At 39.2% G+C, this 21,512-nt stretch overlaps 1 protein-coding gene across 3 annotated transcripts in view; it reads right to left on the bottom strand.

Annotated features, from left to right (window-relative positions):
• The window catches only part of Piezo2 (piezo type mechanosensitive ion channel component 2), a 342,822-nt gene that overhangs the window by 257,615 nt on the left and 63,695 nt on the right, over window positions 1-21,512 (bottom strand). For all 3 annotated transcript variants that reach the window (XM_040741718.1, XM_040741719.1, XM_040741717.1), the window contains exon 2: window positions 19,853-19,948. In XM_040741718.1, coding sequence (XP_040597652.1) covers window positions 19,853-19,948 — 96 coding nt within the window. The remainder of the gene's footprint in view (window positions 1-19,852; window positions 19,949-21,512) is intronic.

Here is a 21,512-nt window from a genome sequence, read left to right as displayed (position 1 = left end):
GCCCACTGCACTGTGGTGCAGGCAGCGGTGTGGACACGGGAGAGCTGGCCTTCTACTGCTCTGTGGCTACCTCAAGGTTCTCCTCAGGTGATGGCTTCTGACATGGATGCAGGTGGAGAAAGACTCATCCTCCCTTGGGAGCCTGGACACTAGGAATTTGAACATGCTCCAGTGAATATATGAACCATAAAACTGGACTTGGTTTTCATTGTTGTTGCTGCTGTTTTAGGGAAGTCATGAGGGATGGGAGCTAGACAAGGGAAGACTGGAAGGTGAGTCCAATAGGGCACGTAATGTGAGATTCCCAAATAATTTTAAAAATTACTAATGCCATGGTAATAGCATCCACTGAGAACAAATTAGATGAAATCCTAGACAAAGAACTCAAAAGATGGATTATAGATGTTTAAAACAAGTCAAAGAAGAACACAAACTCCAAAGAGAATCTAAAGCAACACAAACAAATAGCTGAATGTAATAAGAAGGTCCATGAAGGACAAGAAAATAGAAATAATAGAGATAAATACTGAAAAAAATACTGGAAATGAAAATTCAATAGGACAAAGGTTAAATTAAATTTGAACTTAAAAGACTATGGAGAGGAGTTCAACAGTTAAGAGCACTGAGTGGTCTTCAGAGACCCAGGTTCAAATTCCAGCATCCACATGGCAGCCTTCAACTGGTTATAACTACAGTCCCAAGGGATCTAAAGCCCTCTTCTGGCCTCTGCAGGAATCAGACATGCATGTAGTACACAAACATATTCAGGCAAAACACCCAAACACTTAAAAATAAATATGTTTATTTAAAAGCTTGGAAGAAAGTCTGGCCATGTGAATGGAGAACAGACTATCAGGACTTGAACCAAGGCAAAGAAAGTAGAATATTCATGTGATGGTATAATAAGTAAGGCACAAAGAGGACATTTCAGAACTGTGAAGTGTGACAAAAAGACCAAATCTATGCACCATCCATGGGAATAAAACTAGAACTTCATGCTAAAACCATAAATATTTTCAATAAATCATAGTAAAAATTTTCCCAAATCTAGGAAAAGAGGTGTCCATCCAGGTACAGGGGACATTTAGAACACAAAAAAAAATTGGTATAAAAATATATCGAAGAAAACTATACTGAAATGTTTAAAAGAGAAATGCCAAGTCACAAACACAAAACAGAATACGTCTCAACAGAAACTTTAAAAGTCAAGAGAGCTTGGAATGATTTACTCATCCTTTGAAATACAACATCAAACCAAGACTACTATTACATGTAGCAAAACAATCCATCATAATTAAAAGGAGAAGGAAAATATTTTTCATAATAAAAACAAGATAAAGGAATCTATGACCACAAAACTAACTCTACAGAAGATACTAGAAGAAAAATTTCAGAATGAAGTCACAGATACAACCTTGAGGGTACATTAAAAAAAACAAAACAAAACACTAGAACAGTAGCTAAGCAAGTAAGGAACTGGAAAATACTAGGCACAATAAAATCAGAGAAATTAATACATACCTTTCAACAATAAGTCTGAATATTAAGTATCTAAATACCCTGATCAGAAGACACATATTATCCTCCAAAAAATGCACTTCACCATCAAAAACAGACACAACCTTAGGATAAAAATATGGGGGAAAGTCTCTAAGCAAATAGAACTAGAAAACAGGGAGGTGTTACTGTTTCAGTATGTGACAAAAACAGTTCAAATAAAATTTAGTCAAAATAGATAAAGGTTACTTCATGGTGATTAAAAGAACAATCATGAAGAGGACATTACAATTTTACACATATGCACCCAACTTTATAAAATACACATTCTTAGAGGTGAATACACAGACTAAAAACCAACAAAATAATAGGTGAATTCAGTACTCCACTCTCACCAATAGGAAGGGCATTCCAGCCGCAAAAAATAAACAAACATTTGAATTAAATGACAGCTTGATCAAACACTGAAGAATACAAATACTTCTCAGCAGCCCATAGAACGTCCTCTAAAATATTTCATGTAATCGGACACAAAGAAAATCTTAGCAATTATAGAAAAACTGAAATAGTTTCTTGTTTTCTCTATGACCACAATAGAGTAGAAATAAAAACAAAATAACTACAAAAATATACAAACTCAATAAAAACAAAATAACTACAAAAATATACAAACTCAAAAAAATTGAAAAATACACTATTGAATGATGGATAGATCACTCAAAGGTGTTAAAAACTATTTTAAAGTTACCTTAAATCGAACAAAAATTAAAATATGGCACATCAAAAGGCCCGAGATATAGTAAAAGTAATGTTATATTGGAAGTTAACTTCAAGTTCCTACATTTAAAAAAAACAGACAGATTGATAACTTAATGAGGTACTTTAGAAGTCTTAACAAATTAAAAACCACCTCAAAACCAGTAGACAGAAATCCTTAAGAATGGGGCAAAAAGGAATGAACCAAATATTAATTTAAAAAAAAGAATTGATAAAACAGAGTTGAAAAGGTTTTTAAAAATCACCAACTATTAACCACAGTAAGCAAGAAAGTGAAGATTCAAGTTAAAATTCGAAGTAAAAAGAGAAACATTACAACAGATGCCAATGAAATCCAATCATTAAGTCATACCTTAAGGGCATAGCCTACTTAATTGGAAAACCTAAAATAGAAAGGGTGAATATTTGTGTGCATCTGACTAACAAACCTAAACCAAGATGAGATAAACAGTTTAAACAGATATACAACAAGTAAAATTGATGGAGTAGTGAAAAATAAAAATCTCCCAACAACAGAAAAAGCCCAGACCCAGTGGACTCACTGTTGAATCCCATCAAACTTCTGCAGAAGAATACTGATGAGTCTCAAATTATTTCACAAACCAGAAAGGGCAAGAATGCCACCAACCTGTTTTGATTATTACCCTAACACCCAAACCAGATAAAGACACAAAAAATTATACACTATCTTCCTCATGAATATAGATGCTAAAATTCCTAATACAATTCTTGCAAACTAAATTCAAGAATATATCCATTCATCATCATCATCATCATACTGGCTTCATTCTAAATACAGAGGCATGGTTCAACAAAACAAACTCATAAATTTATTAAAACATCATAGAAATAGATTCACAGATAGAAATCACATGATCTTCTAAATAAGTAAAGTTTTCTTTTTATAAAAACCAATCATCTCATATGATAAAAGCCTTGAAGAGACTAGAACTGGAGATAGTTTATCTCAACATAATTAATTCTATATCAAACAGCAAGAATTCTACTAAGTGAGAAAACAAACTCAAAGCATGTCCACCAAAATGTGTAAAAAGATAAGGTTTCCATCTTTTCAATCCTGTTCAATACAGTGCTTTTAGCTAAACAATAAGAGAATGGAAGAAAGGAGATGCAATTTGGAAAGGAAGAAATCCTAGAACACTTATTTACAGATGAGAGAAGTGACAGATGATAGATAGATAGATACATACATACATACATACATACATATAGACCCATAGATACTCCACCAGAAGACTCTTGATCTAATAAATACATTTAACAAAGTGGGATGCTATAAAACTAACGCACAAAAGTAAATACTGTTCCTATAATCAAGTAACAAGAATGCTGAGAAAGAAATGAGGAACAATCAATATTCTTCCTATGCATAAAAAATAAGAAAACCAAGAAAGAAATCAGAGCCTCAAGTTCACTCAAATTCCCTCAGAAAATATCTTAAAACAAATGGGACATATGTCATACCCCATTCTCCCAAGGCTCAGGAATCATTGAAGAAGAGGAGAGAAGAAAAATAGTGAGAACAAGAGGCAGTATGTGAATATAGAGAACAGTGTTTCCAAGATACAAATGAACTCTCAGTGGTTATGACACCATGCACAAGATCTGTATAAGAAAAGACCATTCAAAAAATCCCAGCATGAAGGAGGGAAATGATCAGAAAACCCCACCCCAACTGAGGAGTTATTGTCAACTTATGTCCACTGAAGAGGAAGGCTTACTCATCTTTCTTTAAGGATGCAGACCCCAAGAGATGACCATTATACAGTAAATGGCCCCATACTCGCATACATACTGTCAGCACTAAGTGAACTCAACACTGTTTTTCTTTAAAGAACACATGAATTGTGAGTAAATAGTAGAAAGGATGAGAGAGGAATTAGAGGAGGGAGGATAGGGCTTCAACAAAACATTACATGCACACATAAGAAATTCTTGAATAATTAAAAATTACCTGGAAATTAACCTAATCAAGGAAGTAAAAGACCTCTATTATGACAACTTTGAAACATGGACAAAACTGGACACCAGAAGATCAAAAACATTCCCCTACTGATGAATTAGAAGAGATAAAATTGTGAAACCACTTACGCTACCAAAAGCAATCTGCAAATTCAATTCAATCCTCATCAAAATCTCAGTGCCATTCCTTACAGAAATGGGAAAAATACAATAAATTCATAAGGAATAATAGGAGTCCCAGATATTAAAATATTCTTGATTAAAATGAAAAACGTGGGAGGGACCTCCTCATTCTAAGGTATACTACAAAACCATAGTGATAGAAACAGCACAATGATAGTGTAAAAATAAACACTTGGTAAACAGAATAAAAAAGGGACCCAGGTACAAACCTATGCAATTATATCCACATGATTTAAACAAAAATGTCATAAATATACATTAGAGAAAAGGTAGCATCATCAACAAACAGTTTAAGATGAGCCAGATACCTAAATGGAGAAGAATGAAACCAGATTCTTATTTCTCATCCTAAATAAAAATTGACTCCAAAGGAAACAAAATCCTCAATGCAAGACCTGACCTCTTAAACTATTCAAGGAAAACATAAGGAGAACATTTCAAGAGAATGGCATATACAAGGACTTTTTGAATATGGTAACGATTGCTCGGGAAATAAAGGCAAAAAAATGATAAATGTGTCTTTATGAAGTGTAAGAGCTTCTGGGCAGCAAAGGAAACAGTTGGCCAAGGTGAAGAGACAGACTAGAGAATGGGAGAAAAAAATCTCTGTTAGATGTACATCTGACAGATGACTAATGTCTAAAACATACAAAGAACTAAAACATGGAAAGAAATTTCAAATAACTCAGTCAATAAATGGGTAGATGACATGAACAGAATATTCTCAGATGAAATGCAAACATCCAATAAGCTTGTGAGAAATTGTTCCACCTCATAAGACATCAGAGAAATGTAAATAAAAACTACATTGAGATTCCATGTTGCCCCATCTAGAATAGAAGTCATGAGTAAAATAAATATAAGAAATTCTGGGGTAGGTGTGGGAAAAAGGAAGCTTAGACACTGTTCGTGGGAATGTCAACCAGTTCAGCTATGGTGGAAACTAGTATGGTAGTTCCTTAAGATACTGAACACAGATCTACAATAAGGCCCAGTTACATGATAACTTAGTATTAACCAAAAGACTCCAAGTCAACATGTTACATAGACACTTGCATATCAGTATTTCTTGCAACACTTTTCACAATCTAGGTATCCAATGACTGGAATAAATAATGAAAATGTGGCATCATAAACACACAATAGGATTTTTTGAGCCATAAAGAAGAATTAAGTGATGTTATTTACAGGAACATGTAGTGAATTAAGCCAGTCTCAGAAAGGCTTATGTAGGGGGCACAGTGGTCTTTGTGCCACAGACATGCACTAGGGGAACCTGGAATGCCAAGCACACAGGGTTATTACTTCAAGGGAAGGAATGCAAAACCTGTTTTCCGTCCAGAAGGCTTGAGCAGATATATTTTCTAGCCTGGTGACCTGTGTGCTATCTGTATGACTAGTGGCTTTTTTTTTGACACTGGATCCTCCTCCAATTCCTTATCATAAATTTGGTTTTCTTTCCCTCAGTCAATTGTAAATCTGTTTTTCTCAGTCAATCTATAGAATCTATTTTTATGCACTTTACGGGTTTTGATGTCATTGCATCTGATCTGTATTTAGCTTACTTTGTTCCTCAAGGAGATTTATGTTTGCTTTGTTGTACAGGTGGGATTGAATTCATAACCACCAGAATAATTTTCAACAAATTGTGCTGTGTTTAAATATGCATAAAGTAAACGGCTTTATATCAGACTCCCCAAGTCTGAACCAACACTGGCTACTGAGTCAGGTTGTGAGAAACTTCTTCCTTGCCTCCTGTGGCTCATATCTCTATTGACTGTGAAGGTGGCAGAGACCCCTGCAGGCATTTAATATATATTTTATTTATGGTTCATGAATTTTAGATACCTAAATTCACATTTGTGTGTGTATATATATATATATATATATGAATTTAGAAGTAACAGCGTAGAAGGGAAATAACAGAATGAATGAAAAGGGGGAATAGATTAAGGTAGGAGATGAGGTAGACTTACGTGGTTATGGTGAGGAATGAGGTATACCTATATGGCAGTTTGATGAGAATGACCCTATAGGTTCATACATTTGAATACTTGGTCTATGGTTCTTACCATTTGCTCTTGTTGTCTACCAGCTTTAGATCTTGAGGGAGTATGTTCTCACTTTTCCTTTGCCTAGCACATACTTGAATTTTGCCATCTTTGTATATAGTTTTGTATAAAGTTTGAGTTTTTTCTTTAGACTAAAAGGGGAATTCTAGGGAGAGATCTTACTAGGCATCTGAGGCGCTGATCAAGCCCATTAGGACGTGACCACAGGTACATATGTGGGGTGTGGGATAAAGACCTGGGGGGAGACAGTTCTCATTCTCTTGGGGTTCCAGTCGGGTCGCAGAGAGCAGCCGAGACTGTTGGAGTGCTGACCTTGGGTTATCAGTTTCTCATGTAAGTGATTTCTCCCTAATAAAATAACACATCCCTATCATGGTATGGTAATCTTCCTCTTCTATTGGTTCTTAGTTGGTGAAACTGTTTGGGAAAGATTAGAAGGTGTGGACTTATTGGAGGAAGCTGATACTAGAGGGCAGCCTTGGGGTTTCACAAAGGACACAGCATTTCCAGCATGCCCTCTGCTTCCTGTTTGTGGATCAAGATGTGATTTCTCAGCTGCAGTTCCTGCTGTCCACCACCATGTCATCACTGTGCTATCAAAAGCTCTAACCCTCTAGAACCATGGCCCAATTAAATTCTTTCTTTTATAAGTTGCCTTGATCACGGTGTTTTATTGTAACAATATAAAAGTAACTATTAGAACCTACAATGGGTACTTGCAGAGACGTATCCTCTTACAATCCCACATACTATTGATATATACATGAAAGTCAAAAACAAAACAAATATAATAAAAAGATAAATGTTTCTTTCAAATCTCCTTGTACATATCAACTCTGTAACAATACCTCATTTAGATCTGATTCTTAAGTTTAGTATTTGAGTCCTCCATAATATAAACTTAGAAGACACTACTAAATATAAAACAGAATCCATCACTAAATAGAAAGCAGGTATCATTACATGGAGGATCTTCCAAGACATGTTACTCTCTGCTTTGCTACAATACGGCCCTTCTTGAAGAAAATTCCAAACATTTGGCAAATAATATGAAGTTTCCCTTCCCCTTTTTTATGCTTAACTTGTTTAACTGACCCTTATCTTCTAGCAGAAAACAAGTCCAGCTGACTTATAATATGCACAGACGCTTATGGGGCTACTGTGAACAGACTTACAGAACACTCAGTGGTTGCTTAGAGGGGGGATAGTTCTCACAAGCCTCTGGCTGTGTTTCATGGACTTGCCAATGCTTAAAAGGTGATTATTGTGTGCCTTTGCCTAAAGGAACCTTATTTAATACACATCATTGACTCAGTAACATCATAGCCAACAGCACCATTGTACATGTTGAAAACAAAGGTAAATCACGGTCTGTACTCAGGAGCAATGGATAGCAATATCTCATATGGGGGTCATCTTAAAATATAAAATTATCTTAAAAATACAATAATGTGAAAAATGTGGCACTTAAGAAAGTGGTGTTTCACCTTGTATCACCTCAACAATACCACAGTATAAATACCACTAAATATTTTTAATTTACCAAGGAATCATTCCCCAATCTCTTCTCTCCTTCCACATAGTCAGTCCCCCATTTCCCAGCAAAAGCAGCAGGGAACTCAAATTTCTGTGGTCTAGGCACACCTGGAAGTGACTCTGAAGGCACTTTGAATATTGATTTGAAGTTACAATCTAAATTTAGCAGGGAGAGGAACTCACATATACAAAACCCGTGAATGATGGTAATTTAGCTGTATTTCAATTTCAAAGTAACTTCTATAGCTAAATCTTACCCTAGGGTCACTGACTGCGCGGTGAGTTTATAGATTATGATGGCTACTTCTGTTTCTTTGTTGTTGTTGTTACAGTTTTAGTTCCTAGCATGTTCAATCATATTTGTCAGATAATAAACAAACTGGCATTCTATCTAGCTCCATTAATGAATATAAAATCTCCCTGTGCTAAATTGTCATATAGATGAATGCACAGGGTTTTGTACACACTTAATTTGTGTCAGAATATTATACACAACATCAAAAAATGAATGAATCTCTGGCCCAAAAATATTTTTAAATTTCCCAGGCAACCACTCACCAATCACTCATCCTTCCAACTAGACAGCCTCCCGTTTCCCAGCACAAAGCCCTACCACACCCAGTTTTCAGAGGCCAGGCTCCTCATTCCCTGCAGTACATGTGCTGGCCTAAACAAAGCCTTTGTAAAAGCCGTAGCTGCTGAATATTTGATGAATAGCATATGCTTTGATGATAGACCTACTCCTGCCATTTGCAGCCCAGGCAGCACCTTGGAACTGTTCTGTGTTTGATAAGATGAACTAGGCAAGTGTTAAAAAGTTGTCTTCATGAAAAAGCTGATAGCGCAACATTCCTTCCTGGCCATGCCTAGCTGTCACAGGACTCTGGTAATAAATAAATAACTAGTCGATAGCACAAACAACTAGCAAATCACCATGGAAAGGGGAAGAGGATACCACACATCAGCAAAGCTGCTGTTCCTCACCCTCCGGCCTCTGATCAGAGTTTGCTCTGGCTATGCCTCATCAAAGAGCACTTTTGCTTGCTTATTCCACCTCTCCAAGGTACAGACCCGGCCTCCTTCTAGCTTTCAGTGCATGAGGAGACAGCTATGGCTCATCTCAGCCACTTGGTCCTATGTGGATCAGATGCTCCATGGAGATCAGTACAGCTAGGACCCTCCTAGACACTGGCTTGCAACAGTATCTACTATACAGATGCAGCCACGATGATGTCAGATGTGTGAACTGAAGGGGAAACACTCCAGGAGGTTGAAGAAGGTGGGAAGGAGGGGTTATCCGAGGAAGGTGAAAGGAAGTTTTCCAAGGAGAAGTTTGAGAAGCAGCATATGTGGCCTTGAGGAAGGCGAAGGAAATCCCACACATGGTCATTAGAGAAAAGTAGTAGTCTTCTTTCAGAAATTGTTTATCACTAACATATATTCCAAAAACACTCTGATATTTTCTATGTGACCCAATAACCTTATGACTTGACTCCTTAATGTGCCGGGTTATGGAATTTGAAACCAGAACATTCATCTTTGGTCAGCAAAACAAGAGACAGAATTCAGCTTTCACCTACCCTCTATGTAGAGTGTGATCTGTGTTGTCATCTTTCCTAACAGGGTTCCCAGGAATCCCCTGTTACTGTTTGGACTTGGCATCAGAAGATGGATGTTAGCATGTAAGAGCTACTAAATTAGCAATATAACCATGAAAAGAGGCCAAAACGTAGCATTGGAACGAGATGCTTTAGTAGACATATGTTCATGACCAGTGACTGGATGGAAGTCAGAATGGAAAGAGGAAAGGTAATGTAGAATGAGAAGTTAGGGTGTTATTAAATATGGCAAAAGTACCAGATGATCTCACAGAAACCCCTGGAGTGGAATCCTACAGAGCTGTCCCAGAACTGGGCAAGAGGTACGATGGGACCTATGGTGACCATTCATAGAGATACAAGCTATACCCACAAGCAGAAAGGGAGAGCTGAAATGCACACACAGATGCATCTTCTGCTGCCAACACCCCAGGCAAAGGGAGGGCCAATGCCTGGTTCTTGAATGGTGAGGGATCTGGGCAAGCCTCTACTCCAGTAAGAGTGAAGACATTCCCACCAATAACTGGAGAAGAATTTTTCCAGCACCCCTTGCATTCGAACAGTTTTCATTTTGCATATACCATATGTCCCCAGGAATGCTATGGCAATGCAATGGTGAAAGGTTGATATTTGATGGTAACATTCATTTATAAATTCCCAAAGGAATCTAAATAAAGGCTGGACAGGTTTCTATGGAAGAGAGAAAGAAAGACATCCCAAAGCCTGAAGCCTGCATGTAGTCCTGAAAGCATATTCCCATAATCAGGTCTTGTTCCTTTGAGGCCTGGGACCCTGGAATGGGAGTCCTGGAGCACGCTCATGGTGGCGATTGCGACATCTGAGTATACATTTATTACAGTTTGGGTTAGTGTCCTCTCAGAGCCTATCTGTTGAAGACATGGTCTGGTCCACAGCACTATCTACCTGGACTTGGTGGAAACAAGTCTAGGTGAAGATCTAGTTGATGAAAAGTTATACTTTCCCATTCCTCTTCCCTCCCTGATTTCATTAATGAGCAGTTTCTTCCACCACACACTCCCACCATGCCGCACCTCATCATCCGAGGCCCCCCAAAACACACAGCCAGTCATGGACTGAAACTTCTGAAACCATGATCCAAGTTAAACCCTGACTGATTATAAGTATATTATCTCAGGTAATTCCATCACAGTGACAGAGAACTGAATGACATAACAAATCCTAATAGAAGCCATCATGATGAGTATCACACACTGCCTTTTAAAATGTGATATCCCCCATTCTAGGCTGTCAGGGGAGAAGGCAATGACCTACTCCCAAATATTTCACAGAGAACATAGCATTGGCAAAGTCAAGTATAGAAAGTGAATGTAAGCAAAATTAAGAACTGGATGAAGGAAAGGAGGGTCTCACTCCAGAGCTGTTAGGTTGAAAGGACTGTGACTCCACTACCAAGTCACCTGCACAACACACTTATGATGCTCAACAGCAAATAAGTCAAAGCAAACAAACATGTTTTATACCAGCGTATATTTCTGCTTAGTACTGAAAACTTACATAAAATAGTAGTTTAGAGTTCAGTCATTTTCTACTTATGTGTTCTAATGTAAGGAGAGGGCACACATCATGCCCTCATTTATTTTTACTGTGTTTCTAAATAGGAGTCTACAGTACAGTGAGGAAGTACCTACATGGATCTCTGTCATTGCATTGTTCACATTAGAAGCACTCCTCAATGAATCAATTTTTTAGACTGTCAGCTTCCATCATTAGTAGACTCTGGGAAGGCATGTAAGGACTAGGGAATACTTGCCTGGGTTCTAGCAGACACCTTGCCACTTGCTTGGCCATCCTGTGGTTATACTTAGCCTGGTCTGAGAGTTCAGTGTAAGGCTTTATCTTGAGAGGTTATTCCACATCCATCTGTCCAAGTCTAGGTACACGGATGTGTTCAAGAGAGATTGTGCAATTAACACATCCATCCTGGCTAAGGAGCGAATTCAAACTTAGTCTTTTAAGAAAACTTGTTTCAAAGCTGAGTGGGGGAAATTAAAAAGATATGTAAGTCAATCACCTTCAGTAGAATACTCCTAAATGGAAAATGAATTTTTAAAGCCAGAGGAGAGCTGGCTTGGTTTAGGCTGGAAGTGCTCCCCACCAACGGCTATTGACAGATAATTATGGGCTAATTCTGTGAATGGGGAGTCAGGAAGTGGGATCCAGTTTGAGGAAGTAGTCACTGGGATTATGTCTTTGTAGGTTGTATCTGAAAGCTCCCACTGACCTCCAAGCGACAAACATCTTCTTCTGCCATAGCATTTACCCTTGTGATGCTCTGCCTTCCTCCAGTCACAAAACAAGGAAGCCAACAGACCACAGACAGAAAAACCCAGAAACTGCAAGGCGAAAGAAAGCTGTCCTCTTTTACAGTATTTCTCTCCTGCATTTTGTCACAACAGAAAACCAAAAGACTTATCTACAGCTAATTCACATCTACTCAGCACATAGCACAGTCCTGGCTCGTAGTCACCTATGAAGCTGTGCTTAGCAGCTCTGTCTAGGAACTTGCCAATCTCTCAGCAGCCATATCAGACAGGAAGCTGAAAATTTCAGTAGTTTGTCCAACAGTGCAGAGCCAACGGGTGACAGAACTATATCCTGAGCTGTGTCCTGCTCACCACCTCCCGCAAGGCCTGACCGGGGAGATGACAGGAAATGGCTGTGTCAATGAACAAAGTATTATAACGTGAAGAACAGATCGCCAAACCGAAATCAATTCAAATGAGTAATACACTGTAATCAAAATGGTTGGTTCATTTCAAGGATACCATTTGAGCCAAATAAAGAAATATTTGGAGCTCTAGGAATCTATTCTGTAATCATGCAATAACATGACCTGCTGTTTCCTGAACCAAGAATTATGTTGCCTTAAAGTCCCTCTGATTTTCTGCATGCCAAATTCACAACAATAATGGGATAATAACATGCCCCAAACTACAAAAGGACAGAACACCTAACATCCTATAATTGATTTTTAAAATGAAGACATCAACTTCTAACTAGTTTGGTTAGTGTGTCCCTTGGTGGTAAGCTGATCTCATTGGCAATGAAACACTTACCAAGTAATTTATCCAATTAAATATTTTCTTGCCTTTTGGTTTATTATGACATAGTAAAACATTGTAATAATAAGCCTAATGGTCTAAAGACTATTTATAACAAAAACCAGATGCAGGAGTGTTTTAAACTATCTGCTACTATTTCCGTTCTAACGTCTAAACACAGCTTTACAAGTCACAGACCTCTTTGCCTCTTTAAGTAGGGAAACTGAACACCATTTTTCTTTCTACAGGGTGCTGTTAGTATTCTGGCTAAGTGTAGCCTGGGTCAGAACCTTTGGATAAAATATTTTTGGTGTATGTGTCTGGGAGGGGTAGGATTATTTATAAGATCAGCACAACTTCCTACTGAAGTAGGGCTCCTATTCAGGGCTACATTCAATAAGATATACTTCACTTTTTGATCATTCTAAGATAACTTTATCCAAAGTTTACAAGTACTAACCAGGCCTGCTATAAATTCTACCTGCTTATGGGTGCCAACAGAAAACAACAAAGCCCTCCATTTTCTACCCTTCCATGATGCTGCAAGAGATACCACCAAACAGAAAAAATATCAGTAATAACCTTAGGGTGTAAATGTGAGTAAATGAATCAGAACAACTGCTGTCTTGGTCCAAATAACAAAATGAGATTCATTCAAAAATGTAAAGCTATTCAGAATTATTCCAAATAGGAAGGTTAAAAAATACCGTGGCAAAAAAAAATCCCTCTTCGTCCTTTTGGCTAAGATTTATTAATGGTGTGGACAGACAGACAAACAGCATGGTAGGGTTCTGAAGAGAGTTGAAGGCTGCCCCAGTAGCAAGGATAGGATTGCTTTTTAGACATTTCATGGGAAAGGGAGGTTCACGTCTGTAGCCAGCCTGTCTCTAATTCCATGATGACAGCATGGGGGAAGGGGTACTGCATTCTATGGAAGGGAATCCTGCTAATGTGTGAATTAGAGGACTTGGGGAAGGTGAGGAGGAGGGGAACATTTGGTTAAGATGAACCCAGGACACAGAAAGGAATAAAACACCCCTGGTCCTCTGTCGGCTTGGTGTCTGGTAACTTGAGTTCTGTAATCTCTCTTGGGGAAGAATTAGGAATCCAACCATTATCCATAAACCCATATGTCTTAAGATTCTGTTAGAGGACCAAAGATTTGATTCACTGATAGGCTCTCAGTAGGAAGGTTATCAATTTCTTTACAGTAGCTTTGGTTACAGTGAGAGAGAACAGCTGTAGGAAGTGTGTATGGCCAGCTTAGCTCCTGGTCCAAAACCTAACACATATGCCCATGCTGTCACAATGAGTATGGTCTTGCTCAAGAAGAGAACATTGTTCTTAGAAATGCCTCCAGCAACGGCCATCACTGTCCCTTAGTGTGTATGCATGTGTGTTTGTGTGTGTGTGTGTGTCATACCACCTGATGTGTGCAATTAATTAATCAAAAATAATGCTTCTAAGATGTTCTTGCAGTAGAAACAAGCTAATGCTGTCTAGGAAATGACAGCTCCTTCATTTGAAGCATCTCTCTCTCTCTCTTTTTTAACTGATCTCAAAAGATAAATAAACTTCCTCTAAAAAGAATGAATAAAAGCCATCCATCACTTCACACAGTGAGAGCACATGTGAACAAAAATGACTTGTTGGAGAGCTAAGCACACATTGCTGATTGTACTGGAACTATCACATATTAATCAAGAGTGTCTGGCATGTATCAAATGGAGATGAAAGTTGCCCATGTCACTTACTCACATCCTCCAGGAGGTCGTCTGTCCACAGGAAAATCCGAGCTGGACATTGAGGACAGTACTTGTCTTTCAGTGGCTTAGAATCACCTAGTGCCTCGGGATGCTGCCTCCTCACCTGGGTAGCCCACCTGATGACGTGTGAGAGCACATGTATCTACCCACACAAGCATTGTGACAGTGCTTACATTTGTCATATATGTCAGCACTACAGCTCTCATTCACGTCAACATCAGACCGTCTCCTTCGCAATGAACAGTAACCTCCAGACCCTGCTTTGTACTAAGCACTCAGTCCCTCTCTTCTAAAATCGCACGACTCTTTTAATAACCAGTTTTATCCACATCCGCTCTAAATGCCATCCACGTCAGCATCATCTCACAGGGACAGTGGTTTGCCATCGCATTTTCATCCCCTTGTCTCTAAAGTGCAAGGAGGTACCCTGAAATCACCTTAGAAAAATAACAGCATAGCTGGGGTTAAAAAAAAAACAGTCACACAGCCAGCTGCATCAAACCAGAGTGTGAACGACCACTCCACTGAAATGCCACTCTTTCTTCGCCTCTTCATCCTCCACAAGACTCAACACAGTGCCTTGTAGAGGACAGTCCCTTGATTAATATCTGTTGAAAGGCAAAACCAGCCCCACTTAATGTGACATGCTGCCATGTGATGTACACAAATGCTGTCAGTACACACCAATACCTTTCACAATACCTCCCTTCAATAGGATCATTGTGTCTTTCCAGAACTCTGTTCAGAGCCAAACAAGCTATCAGCCAAAAGTCTTTGCTAACTAACCAAGCTTCCTTCTTTCCTTTTGAAATCCTGGAGGACTTAGTCCTGCCCAAGGCATGAATAAGAACACCATAGAGTCTGATAGCCAGACCATGCGCACAGTGTACTGGGTTTGCTGAAACCCACCTGGAACTCAGCCTTCACCTGCAATATAGATCTGTAATAACTGTAGGGGGTTTTACCTATTTATTTTTTATGCGCATGAACATTTTGCTTATATGCATATATGTGAACTATCTCTGTGCTTGGTGCCCTCAGCAGTCAGAAGAGGGTATGAGATTCCCTGGAACTCTAGTTATGTATGGTTGTGACACACCATGTGGGAACTGGGAATCGAACCCTGGTCCTTTGCAAGAACAAGCTCTCTAAATAGCCAACCCTTCTAACCAGTACCTTATAATAATATTTTTAATAAAACAATATATCTTTCAAGAGTTCAGTGTGAGAATTAAATTAACTGATGTATGCAAATACTAAGATGCACTTACTAGACAGTGCTAATAGCTCTCTATTAATAGGTCAATTTACCTAAATATTTTCAGATATCTAGGGAAAACATTAAGGAACCTTGGAAATCACGTAATTATTTGCTGTTATTTAGAAAGAACTAAATCTTTTAGTGAAGATTAGCAAATGAGAAAAAAATTCTACATGCCAGATGTTGGGATCCAGCATTACCCTGACGCTGTTACAGATACTGCTGAACTTTTAGATACTGTGTGTTTTTTGAGTACTTGCTGCTGCCTTCTTTCAAACCATATGTTTTAGCACTTATCTCCAATCTTAACAAAATACAAACCATGTTGACCAATACATTGTCCTTGGGATAACAGTATAAGAAACCTATTGTGTGCCTGGATGAAGAACTTGGTGCCACCTAAACTTGAAACACTGGGCCATGTGTAATGGCTATTAATTAATCACATACTATTAAAGAATTTAGTGGAGGCATGTCTCAATCCTTAACCCAAAGCACTCTGCTTGTGAACAGCAAGAAACCCCTCATTTCCTCTCCTCCAGCATTACATGCTTAAATAAAATGGCCATTATTGTAATTGAACTCATAAAACATTTTAGCAGACTTGATGTCTTCAATTACTCATGACTGTCTGATCCTAAATAAATTGAAAACAGCAGAGTCCTATGGCCTTCTGTACCCTTAGCCTGTGTCTCCAGAGTACCTGTGTATGCCATAAACTATTGTATGACTTTTCTGTTACAGAGACTGTGGTGAGAGTAGCTATGTTAACAGACACTTCTTGAGCACTAGACTCTGACTCTGAGGTAGTCATTCATTCTATGAACATTGTCTGGTTGTCTCCTATAGTCCAAGCACAACAGTAAACTTATCAGTGTATCCCTTCTATCTTGATATGTATGCACAAGAAAACAAAAAACACATAGTGCACATACATACATGCAGGCAAAACACATATACTCATAGGACAAAAAATAAATCTTAAAAATTAAAAATGAATAAAATGAACTGTATGTATTCTATACCTGTGAAATGGATTTACACCTTTTTTTAAACTTATGTCTACTCATTGATCCTCAAAGAGTCTAATAACCCCAACCAATGTGGATATCTATTTGTTAAGGAGAAAACTTATGCACATGAATTGATAACCAGTTGAGTTCATCCCAGGCTGTGGCAAGCACTAGTGTCTGCACACTTGGACTTCAGTGCTAGGGTCATTGACAAGTCTAGTCCTCAGCTTCCACATGGACTCATCTGCTAAGCTCCCAGCCTTCTAGCTTCACCTGTGCCAACTAAGTGAGCATCTGCAACAATATGCCTAGAACCTAAGGCCCAGTTCAAGCAGCACTGAGAGAAAATGGCTTGGCAGTTCACCTGAAGCCACAGCTGGCAGGGAGCAGAGAAAAAAGGACTGAGCAGAGAGTGGATTGGACAGTGATGGGCTGGAGCTGCAATGGTCCCCAGAGACTACCCATTCTTTAGGACTCTGAAACACATACTGGATGACCATTGGATCCACGTTGCCTTGGTCATGGAGAGAAGTCTATGTAAGGTGGCTCCCTTCAGCCATCTCAGTGGGTTTTAAATGTCCCCAATGGGACATTTGAATTGGCCCCAGGGGCTGACATATGCATTGTTCCTTTTCAGGATACTGTATTAATACTATATTAATAACATCATTTATGTCCTAAAACATCTGTTCTGAAAAGCTAGTTAGGGGCTTGATCCCACAATCCCCTTTGAGAACATTGCTCAGTTACTCCATACAGAGTGTCCCTTCCCTATCACACGTGATGTCATGTGTTCAGCCCAGTACTACCCTGCCAAATACACAAGTGCCAGGGCGATAAAATTGCTCAGGGACACATTATACACAGCACATGATATTATCTGATTAGGGAGAAATGAAATTTATACAGAGAATTATTGAGTTTGAACCTAAGGCTGCCCTGAGAAGTCATGTTGTTCCTGTGACAGGTACATAGCTTGAGACCATGGACTCCATGCAGGGCCTCATACCAGCTAGGAATGTCTACCCACCTTGCCTTTATACACAATCTCTAGAAATTCATGGATTTTGAGTCTTAGAGATAAAAAAAATCATGTAGATCACACAAACAAACAAAAAGATGGAGATTATGTAAACCTCAGCCATGTTTCCTGGTGCTGAGATGCAGGAAAGAAGAAGATGAAACACCAGGATGCTGCTTCCGGATACTGGTGTAGGGATTTCCTAATGGGCCTGTTCTGCCCTTCTCTTCCAGTAAGACCAGAATCAGCAGACATCTGCCTTCTTCTTTATGCACTGACTTTGTAGCTTTTCATTCACAGGATATGTCTGCACGTGGGGAGGATTTGTAGTTTTATGATTCTATGTCGCATCTAAGATCTTCCTGACAGTGACAGGGCCTACTGCACTCACCCAGTGAGCACCTCCGAAACAGCTGCTGCTTCAGGGTTATTGACTGGGGGAAGGAGAGGAAGAGTCAAGAGCTGTCCCACAAGTGTGAAGGAAACTCTGGTTACCTGATTTTTGCAGCACGTGCTTCAAGCCCTGGAACAGGAGTTGTGTGGACATTGTAATCGTCTTTCTGAGGCCAGAAACCCTCTGTTGAACTCTTCAGAGAAAGGTTATGGTGGATGGAGTTCCATAAACACTGAATTTGTTGTTTGATAAGGATTTGCTAAACTTCTGTTTCTACAGCTTTTCTTAATTTGATAATTCAGAGCTATGGTGAATATGAATATTCTGTTGGGGTCAGGAAAAATAGGTGCAGCATCTGTGGCTCTAACTACTAGAGTGAATGTGCAAAGCATTATTTAAATTCCATAATCAGGGAGGAGATGAAGTCATTTGCTGTTCTTTGCACATCATGGTCTCTGCTCTTTCTCCCAAAGAGTCCATCACTAAAAAGGCAGTCACCATCAATGGCCTTTCCCATGCCACTGAAGGTCAGGACAAACCGAACTTCCTTTTCCTGTTATGGAAACACACAGCCGTTTCATTCACCTACACATTTGGCATGACCCTTATTTCTTGTAACGACAACATGTTACAAAAACAGTTGATTACATCCAGGTCGAGAGAACCTCATTTTCATATTTGTAGAAGAACTTCAATTAAGTGTGATCACAACCCAGAATTAGACCCTGGGAAAATGGCCACTGTTCTTTTCTCTGCCTCACAGAGCAATGAACAAGGATCTAAAGCCTCCCAGGAACCTGCTTTGGATACCATCTGCAACACAGCTCTGCTGTCACTGTGTGCTTGATGTATTTGAATAAAAAAACAACAACAACCTGATGAACAAGCAAGGAATCACAGAAAATCAGGCTTCTGCCTGGCCCTCCCATGAAATGTCTGCAGTCGACCAGAAGTTGCTCTGCTCTTTTCACTGACCATAAACTGGCCAACAGCACAATATTCAAATGCAGATGTCTGTTTTGCCATAGCACATGCATTATTTTTATCAACAGTGCTCACAGTTAGTTTTCATTAACCACAGATCTCCAGACTTTCTCAATAAGATCTACTCAGTAAGGAAATCAAGTGGAATTTTCCTTTATATTGTGTGAATATATGCCACTATGATTGGTTTAATAAAGATGCTGACTGGCCAATAACTGGACAGGATAAGGTTAGGTGGGAGGATACTGGGAAGAAAAAGAGCAGGGCCAGAGAAGTCACCAGTCAGAGGAAACAGGGGATACAAGATGAAAAAGAGGTAACGTCCCATGGTAAAATGTAGATTAATATAAGTGGTTTAATTTAAGTTGTAAAAGCTAGTTAGTAATCCTGAGCTATGGCTGAGTATTTATAATTAATATCAGCTCTTCAAGTTGGTTATTTGGGAATCAGCAGGTAGGAAAGAAAAGCCCGGCTACGAACTCACATAAGGAGAATGGCTGTGTAAGTAACAAAGACAAGTGTATCCTAAATAAATTTGTTCTACTCTACCTAATAGTGATTACAACACTGCCCCCCTCCGCCCCGCGCTGCCCGGATAATACTCTCCTCACTGAAGAAAGACTAGGGAGTTCAGAAGCATATCCAAGCTGTAGAACTCTGCTGTGCACTCACACAGTAGCTTACCTTGCATCGTCGCTTTGGTTGGTTCCGAGAACAGAGGAATGAGCAAGAGGTAGATAAGGTAGACAAAGGAGAGCCCATTGTATCGGAATGCACACGCTGTGATGGGAAGAGAGAAGAGAGGAGAATGTCATTAATAACCACAGGCTAACACAACAGCAGCATGGGCAATGATATCAAACACCACATAATTTCTATCTCACCAGATAAGTCAATCTCAAAGCAATAAACAGTGTTCTGTGTTCACCATTGTATTGAGTATGATGTGAAACAGAAGAATTAAAACACCCAGTCTATGCTCTTAAATTCTAAGAATGAACTTAAGTTTAACAGTATAACCATTAAATTGGTAAAAAAATAACTCGTTAATAAGGACACAATATCAAACTATGTATAAACAGAAAAGTGTTGGGAGGAAGAAGTTTTATAAACAATTTAAGTCACGTTGTTATCAAGCTTAGAATAGACTGTTATGCTATAGGATGTTTTTTGTGAATTTAACTGTACCCATAAAGCAAAAACCTATGGTATATTTGTCAAAGGGAAAAGAAAAACATGAAAAGGCAAAGAAAGATGATCAAATCATGAAAAGACAGTAAGAGTGAACAACAGAAGGCTCTCTAAAACAACCAGAAAACAAATGAACAAAATAGTAGTAGTAAGTCTTAGCTACCAACAGTTACCTCAAACATCAGTGCATTAAATTCTCTAGGCAAAAGATAGAGGGCAGCAGTTAGTGACAGAAAGAAGTATGATGGATAAGGGAAGGGAACAGGTAGGCTAACTATGTATCACCACCCTCTCTCCTCTCTTCCAAATTAACCCCCCAGGCTCAATTCCAACTCTGCAGCAGATCGCCTGTTGTGGCTTCCCCTCTCCCTCAGCCCATATCTCAAGGGTATCATACAAGGTTCCTCCCCAGCCTTCCTTCCCTCCATTTACTTCTTTGTCCCAGCACCTAGTTCCAGCAGGCATTCCCTAGGAACCCAAGGCCACTCCCGCCATGGAAGCAGGTAAACTCTTAACTCTCCCTCAGCTTCTCCAAATCCAACCCCAAGTGTCATGCCCTGCCCGCTGTGGCCTCCCATCACCCTCTACCCCCATTCCCAGGGGACTAAACCCATACTGGTGGGACAACCTGCTTCCCTCCCTCCTATGGTCCCCTCAGCACCTGCTCCTAGTCCATCCCCCTTCCTACCTAGAAACACATTTTATCCAGAACCTCTAGTGGCCACACCTAGCAGAAGCCCAGAAAAATTCCCTACCAAGCAACACACAGCCACCACAACCTGCTAAGAAGTAGAGAGGGTGACAAAAAAACAAGGAAGAAAACACCCACCCAACAAAGACAAGACCAGATATCAGCTCCTAGAATTACAATCAAGCACCCAGACACAAGTGTAAAAAATACAATCAATAACAGCAAGGACAGTATGTCTCCACTAGAGCTCAGCAACCCTACCACCGTAGACCCCGAGAATTGCAATATAGCTAAAGAACAGGACAGAAACATTATAATAGCCTTTATGAATATGACAGAGATCCTTAAAGAGGAGATTAACCAGTTCCTTAAAGAAATGAGATTAATCAATCCCCTTAAAGAAATCTATAAATTTTGCATTCCCACCAGCAATGAAGGAGTGTCCCCCTTTCTTCACATCCT

Source organism: Mesocricetus auratus, unplaced genomic scaffold (genome assembly GCF_017639785.1).
Source record: "Mesocricetus auratus isolate SY011 unplaced genomic scaffold, BCM_Maur_2.0 Super-Scaffold_6730, whole genome shotgun sequence".
Classification (NCBI taxonomy): Eukaryota; Metazoa; Chordata; class Mammalia; order Rodentia; family Cricetidae; genus Mesocricetus; species Mesocricetus auratus.
This window is presented reverse-complemented; position numbering and strand designations above follow the sequence as displayed.